This window comes from Carassius auratus, chromosome 41 (assembly GCF_003368295.1).
Source record: "Carassius auratus strain Wakin chromosome 41, ASM336829v1, whole genome shotgun sequence".
NCBI lineage: Eukaryota > Metazoa > Chordata > Actinopteri > Cypriniformes > Cyprinidae > Carassius > Carassius auratus.
The window spans coordinates 17,827,793-17,844,194 of NC_039283.1; the positions used below are offsets into that span (position 1 = coordinate 17,827,793).

General features: G+C 35.5%; 1 protein-coding gene, 1 long non-coding RNA gene and 1 pseudogene across 3 annotated transcripts; 2 read left to right on the forward strand and 1 right to left on the reverse strand.

Annotated features, from left to right (window-relative positions):
• The first annotated feature begins 1,929 nt into the window (after nt 1-1,929).
• On the forward strand, nt 1,930-6,654 carry LOC113059583 (DC-STAMP domain-containing protein 2-like; annotated as a pseudogene).
• Nucleotides 6,655-8,247: 1,593 nt separating this feature from the next.
• On the reverse strand, nt 8,248-14,849 carry LOC113059131 (uncharacterized). 2 transcript variants are annotated; one of them, XR_003278065.1, is made up of 4 exons: nt 14,034-14,849; nt 9,056-9,125; nt 8,649-8,767; nt 8,248-8,497 (listed from the first exon to the last, which is right to left on the reverse strand). It is a non-coding gene; the product is annotated as an uncharacterized LOC113059131 (long non-coding RNA). The 2 variants fall into 2 exon arrangements; XR_003278064.1 differs by having other exon boundaries at nt 8,248-8,767.
• On the forward strand, nt 9,717-11,573 carry s100v1 (S100 calcium binding protein V1). The gene is made up of 3 exons (XM_026227405.1): nt 9,717-9,873; nt 10,380-10,511; nt 10,777-11,573. The coding sequence occupies exons 1-3, from the start codon at nt 9,802-9,804 to the stop codon at nt 10,948-10,950; spliced, it is 378 nt and encodes a 125-aa protein (XP_026083190.1). The 5' UTR covers nt 9,717-9,801; the 3' UTR covers nt 10,951-11,573.
• Nucleotides 14,850-16,402: the final 1,553 nt, after the last annotated feature.

Here is a 16,402-nt window from a genome sequence, read left to right on the forward strand (position 1 = left end):
AGTCGTTTGACTAGCTCAGAGCATGTGGCTGGGGTAAACATTATATACACACATGAACACACACACACACACACACAAGGAAGAACGAAAATTATTTGTGTAAAAAGTAGATGCAAGAAGGACTATGCAACAGATGCAAGGAAAATACCCATTGGAATTCAGTAAGTATCATAATGACAGTCACTTTAAGATAGATTTTAGATGAAGAATATTCTAACATTTAAGATTTTTAAAGTGTATTCTTAAAATTATACAGTAAAAAAAAAAAATAGTTTTTTAGTTAAATGTTTTATGAATTTGAAAGAAGTATGCCAGAAAAACTTATTTTTATTTTAATATATTTTAAAATTGTAATTTATCCCTGTGATGGCAAAGCTGAATTTTCAGCAGCCATTACTCGAGTCCAGTCAGTATCACACAATTCTTCAGAAATCTTTTAAATAATATATATATATATTTTTTTTTTGTGGAGACCATGATTTTTGTATGAATATATTATATGGTCAATGTAGTGCATCCTTGCTGATGATAAAATATTCCTGACCTCAAACCTATGAATTTTACAACACAAATAACTTATTAATTGATCAGGTTACATTGCAAGTAAGCATAATACAATAAGCTATGTATGTATGTTGTCTGGCATATGTGCTGTCATGTTAAGGTTATAAATAGTCCTCTCATCAGCCGACTGCATCTGTACTGCCCTGTGGTGACCAGTATAGACCAATTTAGACCTATCTGGATGAGACACACAGAAACAATCAGAACTTTGAGTTTAACTCTGATCAGATTAAATAGACGACTTGACCAAATACGTCTCTTGGCCTCAGAAGAGTCACTCATAGAACCCTGCAAATAAGGAATTCAGTGTCTGACAGAGTACATTCACAATCTCTCATACTGAAGTTGGAGAACTCTCTATGATTTCAGGATGTTAGGAAGAAACCTGAAATTTATGAAATGGCATTTTGAAAGAAAATGAGACGAGTTTGAAAGTGCTGTGTTACATGGGCTGCAACAACAAACAAAGAAAGACCTTGAATGATCATAGAGATCTGGGACCTAGCGGTACAATATTATATTGATATCTGGGTCATGATACAATAACATATTTGATGTATATCATTCCAGCTGTGGTGCACTGAGTTTATTTTCTTCCAGATCTTTGTTTCTCTTTCATCTGCACAGGCCTTCTGTGTCTGTGCAGTTATTCTTAGCCTGTACTGAGTTTGGAATTTGCCCTGAATAAAATTCAAACTCCTTTTCCCAAAAGCATTCATGTTAAATTTAACTAAAAAATATAGATTCTTGCAGTGAGAATATTAAAAGTCGAATAGTAAATAACCTATGGAAGTTACTGGATTGCACATCAAGATTGGAGGAGGTCTTGAAGGCACCACTGGATGTTTTCTGCAGAAGTCTGGCTAACATCTCCACCAATTACTATCTAATAACCTACAGATAGAGAGATGAAAAGAGAAAATATACATCAAATGAATGTACAAACACTCTAATTCACATAGGTATGTCAATGCTTTTAATCCTGAAGCAAAACATTGCTCAAGCATATACGCAAGTGTGTATGTGGCCTCACTAGTAAGTATGTGGTGTTTGTGGTCTTCAAATGAGGTCAAGGATGTTACAGGATTCTATCAACGGCAAGCACAACAGAGCCAGAAATGAAACCTGCAGGGTCTTAATATTATTTCCATTATATTTTATTGACATTTTCTATACAAAATTACATACAAAAAAAAAATCTTATGTATATCATTGCTTACAATATATTGTATAATTTGAACTATCCAGGAAATACACTATCAGAATAAAAAAAAAAGTGAACTGTACCCTTGTACAAAAGTGCACCTTTATAGGAGTAACTTCATCCCTTGAGGGCAGTAGGGCGCATATAGCACAACAACGCTAATGGAAGGAGTGAGAACTTACGGGATGAAAACAGTGATGAAAGTGAATGAGAGAAGGATTGATTGTTTTCTTCTGAAACACATGGCTCATCTCCTTCGAGAAATCCAGGAGGATTTCCACTCCAAACACTGATTGCTGCTCCAATTTCTTCAAAACCAACAAAAAGAATTTTTTTTTTTAAACAAACAAACATCAGATTTTTATTCTTCTACATTAATAATGAGAGGTTTTGCTGTACCTTTTGCTGTGAATAAACCTTCTCAGTGAAGAACTGTAATAAATCTAAAAATGAGTCTCCACTATATGCAGACTCCACATGTTCTATAATCTCTCTCTGCCTGTGAAAAAGGAGAAAAATCATTTCACCTCTGGAGAATTTTTTTATAAAATACTGATTTAGAGGTATGAAAGTTACTTTCTGGATGAACAGTATTTTTCATCTTCTGTCTAAATATTATATGATTGCGAATTTAACCTTAAATACATTGTATCTCTAGGTTTTTGATAAAAAATGGACATGAACAACCTATGCTACAAGATTTTATCATGGCTGCAGCATCAGGGGCAATTTTAATATTGTACTACAAATACAACTGCCCCCGAGCCACATGGCCCAGTGTAATCACCTTGTTTGTCTGTGTTGACATATTTTTTCTGTCAGAAAATGAGCATATTTAAATGTAAAACTACATTTAAAAATTGTTAGGGTTACACATCAAACAATGTGTTTTTTATGTTTAAAAAAAATAAAATGAATATTACTTCCACATGATCTCATTGAGTTTTTCTGTTAATATATCGGTATTTTACCATGTCATTAAAGTTTGGTTAAAGACTGTTCTTGACTCATCAGCTGATTAAAATACTTGAGTAAAATATATTTAATATAATATTACATTAAAATATATTTACATAATTTAAATTAGTTACCAATAGAAAAATACTTTTATCTAAAACAATTTGAAACATATATATATTATATGTTATTAAGGAAAATGAAAAATTTTTTACAATCGCCCCCAGTCTCCCATAATACTACACAAATATTCCCAGACTTTCAGTTAACTAAAACTTGACTACAAGAAAAATAGGTTCGAAACTAAAAAGGAAATTTAACGGAGTACAAACATTACAAAAATAGACAAAATGAACATTAGTGTCAGGACTCTGTCAGCATTCTCCACGTCACCTTGCAGTGTGTGATCTGCAGGTCTATGTTACAGGCCATGGAGGAGGCCACATCCTGCACATAACACTGGATGTTTGCAATGGGGTCTGATGGAAAGAGCACAGGTGATGAGTCAACTAAAAAAGGATCATGACTGTGCAAGTTTCTGATATCTGTGCTTTGTATTGCCATTGTTAAAGAGTTTAATATTCCTGTATATGTTCCTAAAGTTTACATTGGTAAAGTCCATGCAGCACATAAACCATCAAGAATGTCTGTCCTTGCGAACCAATCATAGGAAACATCAGGAGGATGGAGCAGCGGAACAGTGAAGAAAACATGCTTCAAAAAGTACATAGACCTGCATAAACAGACAATACAGCAAAGATAACCATAATGTATGTGTGTATGCTTGAAGCAGAATACTTCTACAACAAATAATATACATAAAAAAATAAATAAATAAATTAAACAACAAAATTACATAATAGATGGCACCATTATAAGGGTCAATTGGTTTACTTTCTGCAGTGTACTTACCCACAAACACACATCCAACAAAAACAAGATGTACTGTTGTCATGGAAATATTTTGCATGATATTTTGCATGTAAGTCTGAAAATCTGTCCTTAAAAACACACTAAGACAAGATCAGCATCCCATGTTAGTTTTATGATTATAATATAATGTTGGTTATATAATTAAATAATTTATATACACTACCATTCAAAAATGTACTTTTAATCGGTAAGGACTTATTGAATTATGAAAAATGACAGTGAAAACATTTATAAAGTTAAAAATGATTTCTAGTGAATGCTGTTCTTTTGAACTTTCTATCAAAGAATCCTGACAAGATGTATCACGTTTCCCCACAAAAATAGTAATAAATAAATAAATAAATAAATAATAATAATAATAATAACAATTAACCAGCACAGTTTTCAACATCCATAATAATATTATTAATAATATTAGAATTAATAAATAATAAAGTATACATGATCACGTGACTCTTTGAAGACTGGAGTAATGACTACTGAAAATCTTGTTATGGCATTGCAAGAACAAATTACATTTTAAAATATATAAAAATAAAAAAAATAAAAAAATTTACCAAATAAAAATAATTTTGGTGAGCATAAAAGACTTTCAAATCCATTTTTTTTACTTTCACAATTTTTAAAAAGATTATCTACAATCTAACCCTAGTGTACAGCAGATTTAGTCAGCACTCAGAGCTCCAAATACAGCGCCTGTGAAATGTCGAACCACAGGAAACTCTGACAGTGGCCCCAACAGGAACTTATGGACCCCAGGTGGCAGAAACTGCAAATTCACAAAAAGTCACAACTGATATGCACTACGGATACTTCTGTAGATTGATATGTTTTCTAAAAAATGTAACATAAACACACTTGAGTGGGGTAATTTAGTTTGGGTTCCTCATAGACACTCCATTGCTGGTTTCTTCCACCCTGCAAAAGGTAGCAGTTTTAAAGGATGCAACCATGAGTGAGTTAAAAAGTGACATTACATACAGCCAAGTATGGTGATCCATACTCAGAATCCGTGCTCTGCATTTAACCTATCCAATGTGTGCACACACACAGCAGTGAACACACATATACCGTGAACACACAACCGGAGCAGTGGGCAGCCATTTACGCTGCGGCGCCCAGGGAGCAGTTTGGGGTTCGGTGCCTTGTTCAAGGACATATCAGTCATGGTATTGCCGGCCCAAGACTCAAACCCACAACCTTAGGGTTAGGAATCAAACTCTCTAACCACTAGGCATGATTTCCCCAACAAAGAACAAAGACTATAGAATACCCTTAACATGACTTTGTTTTCAGTCAGGGGTAAACCTTTCCCCTTCTTTTCATCATCTGTACCTTGGTTATCCAAGGCCCAGACAGTGTGATCTGCGGTGCAGAACTTGCCATCAGTCAACATCATGTTCAAGATATCAACAACACACCTCTTTTAAAAACACCAACATCTGCTCAAAGGGAGTAGAGGAATTATTCTGAAATTCACATCATAATGACTTAAAGGGATAGTCTACAAATCAATATAATTCAGTATATTAAATAAATATCAAATATTTAGATACACACAAATAGATCTATTTTCTTTCCAATTGAATTATAAATCTTTTAAGATCTATGGGAATTACGGGTAAGTAATCAAGGTCTTCTGTTTTACATTAAAATTACAGCAGTGTTGTACATACGTCTGTTTCGAAATCCTGAAAACATCTTTGTTTAGTGGCCCTGAATAAGAAAAAAACAGATGGTGAGGAAGGCATACTCAGTGGCAAGCCGAGCACAAAACTTAATCGGAGCTCTGACGGAATCTGTGCGGCATGTCGGTGAGTGAATCAACCGGTCAGGCTTCCAGGAATGATATTGTCTGGGCAAACCCGCCTATGGTCTTTCATTTATTTACTGGGGTTGGAAGTTTATGCCTGTTTGAAGTCCCTGTGTTTCCTTTTCAGCGAATATTGGATGAAGTGCGTAATGACAAGCTGGGTGTACCATATCAGAAGTGCACTAGGCTCTTGCTGATGAGCCCCATGAGAACTGCATGGAGCTGATCTCTGTGTTTTCGGTCCTCCACCGCCTCCTGGATGGATTTCAGTCTCTCTGTGGGCTCGCACGCTGTGCATCTCTGGTATATGATTAGTCCCTTGAAAGCCCTATCATTACACTCTTATAAGAAACCTTATAGTCACAACGCAATGATTTCTCACTGTAATTTACAGTATCCTGTTTATTTTCTGCGTCACAGTGGTTTGGTTTTATTATATTTGGTACATTATGTCTATTCTGCCTTTGCAGAATTATTTCCTTTTAACCTAATTACTCTTCATCTCCATGCTCGATAGTTTAATGATGATATTTGCTCCTGTGGGAACAGTTTTTCACATTTAAGTACCCTAAATGTTACAGTGTGAAGAGGGGTGATCGTGTTCCCATGTGTATGTATCTTGCACATTCCTCAACAAGATGATCGTGATCTGACAGCAAATGTAAACATGAACTCTGTAGCTACAGAATCAGCATTAAAATAATTGATTACGGCGTTATGGAGCAGAACTCTGCAGTTCAGCATAATGCGCGTCTGAATAATGAACTGAAATCTGCAAAATTATTAGTTTGCACAGATGTTGTTTTTTAATTAATGCTTATTGTTTGATTTAATGGACTTTTCCGGCAGTGGGACAGCTGTTCTGCATCTTACCATCATATATTGCTGACCACATGAAGAATGCTTTGGCTTTTCATAAAGTACTGCTCCTCTGAGATTCCTACTTTAAACAGTACTGAGTGATTCTTACCTCTATCAAAACTTATTTAGTTACTCTGAAAGAAGCTTATTGTTTAGTTATTGCCATTTTGCTGTTGTTACCCCTAGCAACCAATGCAGCATTTGATCGAAGGAATATAAAAGGCAAACCTCCAACAACTTTGACCTGTTTCTAAACAACAGTCAGTCCATGCAAGATGCTTCTCGGGAGATCATGGAGGAGCTGGGACAAAATTATTCATAACATTAATATAAATTGATAAGGAATTGAATAAGGATTTTTGAGCCATTGGTTCTCTCCTTTTGTTTAGGAAACTTGTAAAAAAAAAAATCCATAATAATAATGATAATAAATATTACTGTTAATATATTTTGTTAATATATTCAGAACAGTTTTACTCCTCAAGGTTGGCCTACAGATTGACAAAATGCCCAAACAGCTCTATTGTGTAAAAGTGTTTTTTATGCATTTGTGAACAGGGCCATTCTGTACAAAAATCAGTAGCTTCATAATGATACCTTTGAAGACATGTACATAACTGACCAGTTTACTGAGCTGGACAGGAAGTGCTCCAGACAGGACAAAGCAGCTGTACTTCCCCTCAGCCACAGAGAAACTCTCACCTACATCGGGCCCTGTAAGTGTAGACTTTAATGATGTGTGCATGTGTCCGTTAGCAGATAGATGGTGTGGGGGGAAGGGTCAAGAGGAAGGAAGAAAGGAAGGAGTGTTCATTTAGAACATTTAGATAAGTGAAACAGAGCCGAAAGAGGCTGAGAGGTCCAAAAATGTGGAGGAGGACCCTGAACTGAGAGAGGAGAGATTAACAAGGAAAGATGAGAAAAAGTTCAAAAGGGAAAGGTCAACAACTACCAGAGAACAGGAAAAGTGCTTCACACTCAGAGAGACAACATGTCAGAAGGTCAAACTGCTGTAGTAATCTGCACTAAAAGCTGTGACACCAAAAATTGCATGTTTGCAACATTTTTACATTAAAATAGTAATATGTCAATGGTTTGCTTAATTTCTATATATTTGCTATCCATCTAGCATGTTCTACCATATAATATATATACATTGGTTGCAGTACAAATGATCAGGTGATCAGTTTGGATCAGGTTATGCCACAGATGTCTTTAGGGGCATTGCAGCCTCATTTGACATCCTGCAAAAAGGAAGCATCACTGTGCTAAGCAAGAAATGTCTCATGAAGCCTTTGGGGCCTGACGACACGAGATACCTGCTTATTGGTAAAACGACAACACAAGTACCATTAGACATTTGTACAAAAAACATTTGTGCTCTCAGTCTAGGTGTCTATTGTTTTACAGTGCCTTCTAGTGGTCAAAGCTGGAACATCAGATGGCACGTTCCACAGCCACAAGCACAAATACTAATACAAATTCACTAATGTGCTAATGATGTCTGTCAACTCAAAGTGTATTTAAGATAATTGCACTGAAACCTTAACTAGAATTCAACTACTGTTGTTCAAATAAATAAAAATTATTTTAGTTTTTAGCTTTTTTATGTTTTATGTATTCATTTTTTTACATTGTACAACTGCACTAGTTATTGTAACTCAATGACAGCAAAAACAATAGATATATGCAAACATTTAACTTTCATTTGGTTATATGTTTGGCCTTTGTGTTCCCTCCAATCAAATGTCTTTTTTTTTACTTGACTCTTTTTTTTTATTGCTGGAGGCTACGTCAAACGTTTACTGAGGTTTGGGTGTGGCAGGTACCATCCTGAAAGAGAGAAACTAAGAAAACAAAAGATTCATTCATTCAAAAGATTCATAAATGTACATTTATTCAGCAAGGACAAATTAAAGTGATCATATTACATTGTTACAAAATAATATATTTCAAATAAATGCTGTTATCTATTAGGTATTATCTAAAAGTAAAATTTTAAAACACTTTCTCAGGGAATATTTCAATTTCTCCCCAGAAATAATTTAACTAAAAATTAAATGAAAAGTCATGGGGGAAAGTAAATGAATACACACACTTCCTCATATTTTTGCAGCCTACCAGGTGATGCCACCATAGCCAGGCTCCTGGATATTGTGCATGTCCTGTGGGAAAGTGTAAGAAACGGGAGGTCATGATGATGAAGTGCATATCTGCCCTACCCTTCGCTGCAAATGTTGGTTTACATGCTTTAGAGAAAGGACTGTATTTCAGATCATCTATAACTGGCAAAAAGAAACAAACTGTTAGACCAACCTGCTGGACAAAATGATTTCCTTTAACAGACCATTACTGCTCGCTGTGCTTCACATTGATGGGGAAGCTCTGTGCTATCTGTATCTGTATGCACCCTCACATTCCACGAGGACCAAGAGCTGTATGACACAAGACAGAACAATGATAGACACTTTATAAAACATTTTTGGAATGAATACAAGTTAAGCTCTATCGACAACATCTGTGGTAGTAATACCAACAAAGGCACTGTCACTGTAAGCACACTTTTTTCAACGAGGACGAAACAGACTAGTTTGTGGAATCAGCAGCTTTTATTTAACCTTGCATATTCTTTTCATTCTGATCATTATTCTGATTAGCTTTTATATTTCCATTTGGAAAATGTATCTATGTATCTGAAAAAAGTTCTACACGTAAATACTTACATGTGTGAGTTTCAGAGACTCCAGTGATGAGGAGCAAGCCAGTTTATGGGAGATCACTAATCACCTTAACCTGGCCAGAGCATAGAGAGGAAGAGTAATGATCAGGCCTTCAGTTTAGTCACATATTCTTGAGTTAAACAGATGCACAGGGCATCTTTCAAACTAGCAGTATTTACCTTGTGTTTAAAAAAATGTATGCATGTCTGTTTCAGTATTTCAGTGTATTCAGGATCATTCTATATGGATCAACAACATCAAAATGTCGAGGTTAATAACAGAGTTAAAGACCAAAGCTGCATGCTTTCACAGGTTCTTGTTGACTATAAATCTGTAATGTTACGCCAGGTGGAGGAGGAGGCTATGTGTGTGTTTTTTTCATACATGATGAAACTACAAAAAATGTTCAAATGTTATCTCATGTAATCTCATCACATCTGTCAGAATGCGGTTTGTCCTAGTTACACTGTGTTTACATGGACATGGTTGTCGGAGGAATGTTGAGTATGAGCTGCTTTTTCTTAACCGTAAAACAAATATTCAAACTATTTCCTTCTCTTCCCCACCATCCCCCCTTTTTTTACTTTAAACTAACGAGTACCATTCAATCTCTGTCTGTTACGCAAATTAACACATTCCGTACATTACATATTCCTTTATAAACTCTCAATACTATAAAAGCGTGGACAGCACCCGCGTGCACGTGAAGAGTGGGCGGGTCGGAGGCGCGAGGCACCGCTGGTCAGGTGATGAAATACCGTCACTTCACTTCACCTGCTCTAGTTTCCGCATGGGACGAGACAAGCCCAATGGCCACACAGGTAAGCTTTTATTTTTGTTGCATTTAAATAGTTTATGTTTTCGATTCGTATACTTACAAGATCCACTTCTAGCTATGTTTCACCAATATATTTAATTTTTTCGTCATAATTTCCCTTCGATATTGTAAGTGCAGAAAATGTATTAAATGTATTTACTATGATCAAAATCGACTTATTTGTATTCTTAATTTGGTCAATGTGGACTTATGGAAGTCGTGCAAAACCAAAATAATTAAAATAAAAGATTTTACTTTTTATTTAGCTTTTTTTGTTGTTTGTTTTTCTCTGACCAACGCCCAAGGTAGATGTCAGTCATGCTAAACAGTCCAGCACAGGAATGTATTCTAAGAGAAGCATAGATAGGGGTAGTAACAGGTCTCTACAGCTCCCAGCTGATAAACTGAGGATTTCATGAGGAATGCAACAAAGCCTCGCCGTTATATGTTGAAGGGTGGTTTCTGTCAGTGAGAGATGTGCTTGAGTCTGAAACTATTCTCACTCTGTAGTACACAGATCTAGAATTGGCCATAAACACCTTGGTCACAAACTTCCATTCAGCATCTCCTACTAATGCTGACTCGCTCACAGCCCAGGAGTTCCAGAGCATGATCTCCAAAGAGCTGCCCACCATGGTGAAGGTAAGCCAGAACCTCCAATCCAATCGTGACACCACTTATTTCAATCTCTCAAAACCTATTATAATATCAACCTAAAAGCTACATTGCCATAATCAGCAATGGTTTACTTCTCAGCAAACATAGAACATTCTCAGAATTTGGCAAAAACTTAAAACTTTTAGAACATATTGTTGTTAGTTGGATTGATGCCACTTTGTCTGGACAGACCAAAATAAAATCATCAGTATTTTTCAGAAAGTTTCCCACACCCCCTATTCTCTTCCAGACAGCAGGGGACCAGGAAGGACTCAACAAACTCCTGACGGACCTGAATGTGGAAGAGGGGAAGGGTGTCGCATTCAAGGACTTTTGGCAGTTGGTTGATTCTCTGGCCAATGCTCAGTTTGGTTTGCTGAGCAAAGAGAAACAAGTCAAATGTGTGAAATGTAGTCTGATGTAAAACCGGCTCTGAGCAAACAAGACCGATCAACATTACATAGGTGTCCACCACAGCCCTGAGAAAACGCATCAGATCAGCAGCTTCTATTTCCCATCACCCTCTGTAATACTGTACATGTCACTCTATTGAATTCTTTGGTATATTCGCTGGGGTCTTATAATAATTAAGTGTTGTTACAGTACTTCCTGAAAAAATACCCAACAAGCCCTTATGACACAGCCTGTGAGTAATCTCTTTCATCTGTGCAACCTGAGCCACACCTGCCTGGCCAGTACGAGCTAGTGGCTAATTTACTTCCTCATTTGTTCTGGTGCTGCAGGTTTTTATATTATAGTGTCACTTTCAACCTGCCCAAACTTTTTTTTTCTACTTTTTTACATGCATATAAAACTGGAAATTCTTTATTATGTGTTTGATGTGACAACTGTGATCATATGTGATACAACTGTGGGCCACAAGTCTGTTTGTGCGGACTGACATGCATTGCAAAAGAGATAATGTGAGCAAAATATATTGTAGAGAGAAATAGAGATGTGACGCCACATATTCTGTACTGTAGTTAACTTAGTGGTAACAAAATGTAATTATCTGTGTTGATACTATTAAATATGTGTTAAAAGGTTTCTCAGTCTGAATTATCTTTGAAGTTTACAGGTGTAATGAAAGTGCTCTGAAAATTGATGGAGAGGGTCTTTATTGATGTACTTAATATTTAAAACTTATGTTCAAATGTCCAAACTAAAATGTCCTAAGACCAATTAAAATACTTCAATATATATATAAAAAAAGCATTAAGGTGAAGCTTAATGATTATTTAAATTGAGTGATATTAAAAATCTTAATAACAAACCATTCTTTGTTCGTGTTAAACCGTAGATATACAAAATAAAATGGTGGAGTAAAGTATAGTAATGAGGATAATTTTAAATGCCGTAATAAGTTGTGATGTAGGGAATACAGTTTCGGAGTCTAAACCTCTACTTTATTCAACTGAGAATCTCAGCAAATGTTTATGGCACCATTTTTTTATTATTATTTCTTTTATTTTATTGTTTCTGATGCTGACATGAAGTGTATGTGTTTTTGCCTCAAACAGAAATTGTATTATTTATTTTATTATTAAAGATGTAGGCCTATATAATAAAAAGAGGCTAATTTCAGTATAGTTTTTACATAACACAACATGAAGGTTTAACTTTAAACTTCAAACATAAAAAGACATAAAAAAGATGCCATGGAGACAAAAGCATCTTTTGCTGGATGCTGATGCAACTAATGATGGGTTGTCATTAATCACCTTATGCTAAGAGAAGAGTACAGATAGTTTATTGTTCTTTAAATGTGGAACACCTTGGTTCTCTCCTGTTTGTTGCTCCTCATTCATTTGTTAGATCCATTTATATTCACTATTTAACCACTGGTTGGTCAAGTCAGCTTGATTTAGCACATTTTTGTGTTCTCCTTTGGACTCTGGATGATATACAAGAGCTCTGAGCATATGATAACTTTTCTGGTCAAACTAGTTGAAAGATAATGGTGGTTTAGTTCCTTGGTATAAATGCAATATTAAAACCATTTCTAGTTTCACTTTCACTTCCTCCATTTTCTTATTTTTACATTTTTAACTGACTGTCAGGATCTTCTAAAAGTGTGCACAGAAAAGAGTAAGAACGTACACGTTGTCTCATTAAACTACATACCTGTAACTGATGAAATAGTATATTTGTCCTAAATAAAATATTTTAAGAAGTTACTTGTATGTTTGTGTAATCTATTCTGCCACGTTTGAGAGCCAGGTGCATTTTGAAATCCTCAAGGCCAAACTGACTGTGCAGGCCTTATGGCCTTCATGACTGCACTTATGAATAGAGAATAGAGAAGGAAGAACCAGAGATGGGAGATGCTAGTCCATTAGCTGGAGGCAAAACAATGGGATAACTGGAAGCGGCCAATACAAACCAGCACGGAGTCATCTGTGCAAGAGCAGCCCTTAACTTTAATTAGCAATACTTGGTGGTATTGCTTACTTAAAGGATATGTAAATATGTGTACTGCCTTAGGCTAAGCCAGACTTGTCACAGCACTTACATATTAATGCGCTTTGTTGGTTTTGATTACTTCTGTTGTTCTCATTTGTAAATCGCTTTGTATAAATTGCCTGATAAATGATTAAATGTAAATTTAAATAACAGTTGTTATTATAGTTGTATATATACACACACACACAAACACACACTATAAGAAAAATTGTAAGAATATTTATAATAGTATAGTAACCAACAGTACCACCTTGTGGATGATTTTCACGAAATATTAAGCTCAATACTGAGATACACAAGATATGACAAGATCTGTGCCCCTGGTTAGTGGTGCATGTGGGAAGATGAAGAAAATCAATACTGTAAGGATCCACCCGCCAGCCCAAAAAGCGGAATCCAGCAGCCTGGTCGAAGGTCTAATGCATATTCGGTTACTTGCACTTCTGAATTTATCAGGATTTAGTGTTCATTTTAGCCTAGCTCTGTGTTCAGTCTGACCCCAATTTCACATGATCATTAAATTTGGGCAATATTTCTACCACAGATATCGACTGTTTATTAATTTAGATATTTGAGTATTCTGGAAATCCCATACTTTCAATTATTTGTTCACTGGGGACCAGGTATATCATAGGAATTACACTCAGCTGAAAGTGAACCCACTCGTCAGTTCTAAACTTACTCAGAGGATGCAGAGTAGTTATAATACCTTTAAGTGAGCTACAACCTGCATGCTCAAAACAAAAATTTATTTTTCCCTATAACCCCGAGAGCTACATCGTGTTAATTCAGCGACATTCAGAAATCTGAAGCCCCTAATGGTGTTCCCCATGGTTCATCCATTGTTGCTGCAGTATGATCTGTCCTGAACGCAGATTTACGGAAATACCACTACAAATTAATTTACTTGAAAAATTATTTCAGATGAGATCAAATCAAATATAACAATTTTAAATTAACTAGCTTAGTAGTAGCACAAACAAACAACTATACAGTGCTCTATAGGCACAATGTGTTTAATACAGTTACATTTTTTAATCATACCTGACAGCAGAGAGAAAGACAGCAGAGTTCTGGTGCAGAGCTCCAGAGACTCTCACAATGCATGAGGGTTTTTCCATATTGTTTTGTCACTTCCTTTAAATCCTCAGACCAGACAACAAAGAAATCTTCAAATCAGTTGTAAAAACATAAAAAGTCATTTTGGTTCTTTAGGTTCCCGTGGTCACATCAGGGTCAAGCCGGGCTGGAGTTAAACATTCTCAAAGACCCCTAAAGTTGAACACACCCACTTCTTAGCAGAACACAATTCTTCCAATGTTCTCAATCTTTCTTATAATACAAGTGACTACTGTGAAATTGAGACAAATTTACCAATAGCACAGAGACCTTTAAAATGATACTAAACATGAAGTGTAAAAAAGAACATATTCATAAGATATAACATGGCATATGGATATTCTTGCTTTTGGTTGAGAAGAGTGAGAGTCAGAGGCATGGAGGTGAGAGGAGAGGAAGATGGAGGAAGGAGGTCGTAAATTAGCAAGACGATAGGTGTTGTTTACTCATTGAAGATCTCTTTTCCAGATCAGTTTTATTGTTTTATTGCATGGCAGCATGGTATCTGTTTTCTGTGAGTTCCTGAGTTTTGGCTTGAGGAATACATTTCATAAGGATATAATTTCACTCCTTTCAATACAAACATACCTTCAGTGACTGGACCCCTAAAAAGATTAAGAAGTAATGCATTCTTCAGCCGCTGCCTGCATTCGTAAAGTAGACCTGATACCCAACCTAGAAACACATCTTCAATACTGATTATTAATCAATACCATATTGATTGAATAATACTGCATCATATTTAAAAAAAACAAGACTTAAAGAAATTGTTTACCAAAAATGAATATTTGCTGAAAATAGCATTTGCGCATTATCAGTGGATCATTTGAATGTGAATGGGTACCGTCTGAATGAACATTCAAACAGCTGATAAAAACATCACAGTAATCCATTCAACTCCAGCACCACTTACAACTGAAAACAGACAAAAAACTATTTTATTTATTTTGATGTGAAAGGACAACAAGGTTATATATGGCAATATATGGTTAAAACACCCTAGTCATGGATTTGTTACTTAGAAACATGCAGCTTTTCACTTCAAGTCTTTGGCACATTACTATTCATTTTCAGCAATATTCAGTATTCACAAATCATTTTATATTGACTACTCCAGAAGATCCTTTAGTGAGCAACTGATGTAATACTACATTTCTCCAAATCTGTTCCAGTGAAGAAACAAACTAACCTACAACTTGGATGGCCTGGGGGTGAGTACATTTTCAGCAAATTTTCATTTGTGGGTGAACTAAACAAGAACAACAACAAGTGAGTCTTCTATGTCAAGAACTTGTATCAAAACACTTTAGATTTTCTGCAATTACCTGTCCCTAAATGCATTACACATTCACTTAAGAATTAGTTTCTCATATTAGTTTCTAATCAATGCACTCCCTCAAAGACAAGTTGGCACACAGATGTATCTCTTCATGGAAATCCATCCACTCCTTCCAGGACATAAATAAACCAGATTCCACTCCACAAGGCTTGTACAAGGCTACAAATATATATGATTCCTCAGGTATTCTATTTCACTGTGGAGCATGCTTGAATATTCATAAGTCTACCCTATTGTGGGTGTGTCCTTCTGACAAGTAAAAGCATTGGAAATGTTAGTACGAATTCCTTATATCACAGATTTATGGAGTTTGTACCATTTTATATAGATTTAGAATATTAACTTTATGTATTTTTTTTGTGCGCTGTTTTTTTTTTTTTTTTTTTTTTTAAGTACAAAAAACTTCTTAAGTGACAAACATTTCAAGGTTAATTTCCACTATATGAGGAACTAATGAATTTTCGAACAGTTCGGCTCATTGAACCGGTTCAAAAAGCCGATTCATCGGTTCCTGGCGTCATCAAGCTGATATTGCTTGCACATTTCTTCTCTAAAACAACTAATTAAAATAAAGTAATTTGTGTTAACACATATTGAAAAATTCTAATAAAAAGTTATTTGTGTGAATGCACATCTGATTGTTGCCTTTCGTTCACTCAAGTTTATGATGTCAGTGGTCAGTTTATTTTGCGGATACGACTGACCAGTAGCTATTGACTAACCTACAACTTACGTTTCCTAAAAAGTTTCGCACCTAATGCACACATTACAGACACTGATGAACAATCGCGGATATGTTCTAGATGTCTAAACTATAAAGAAAGAATAAACCTGTCTTATAAATGCCTTGATTTCGCTTACACAACTTAAAATATGATCTGTAAGCAGAATAAACCGTGTTAAGGTTTTTCATGTTTTAATAAAAATTCTGGGCTTTTTAATACAACGATTCTTA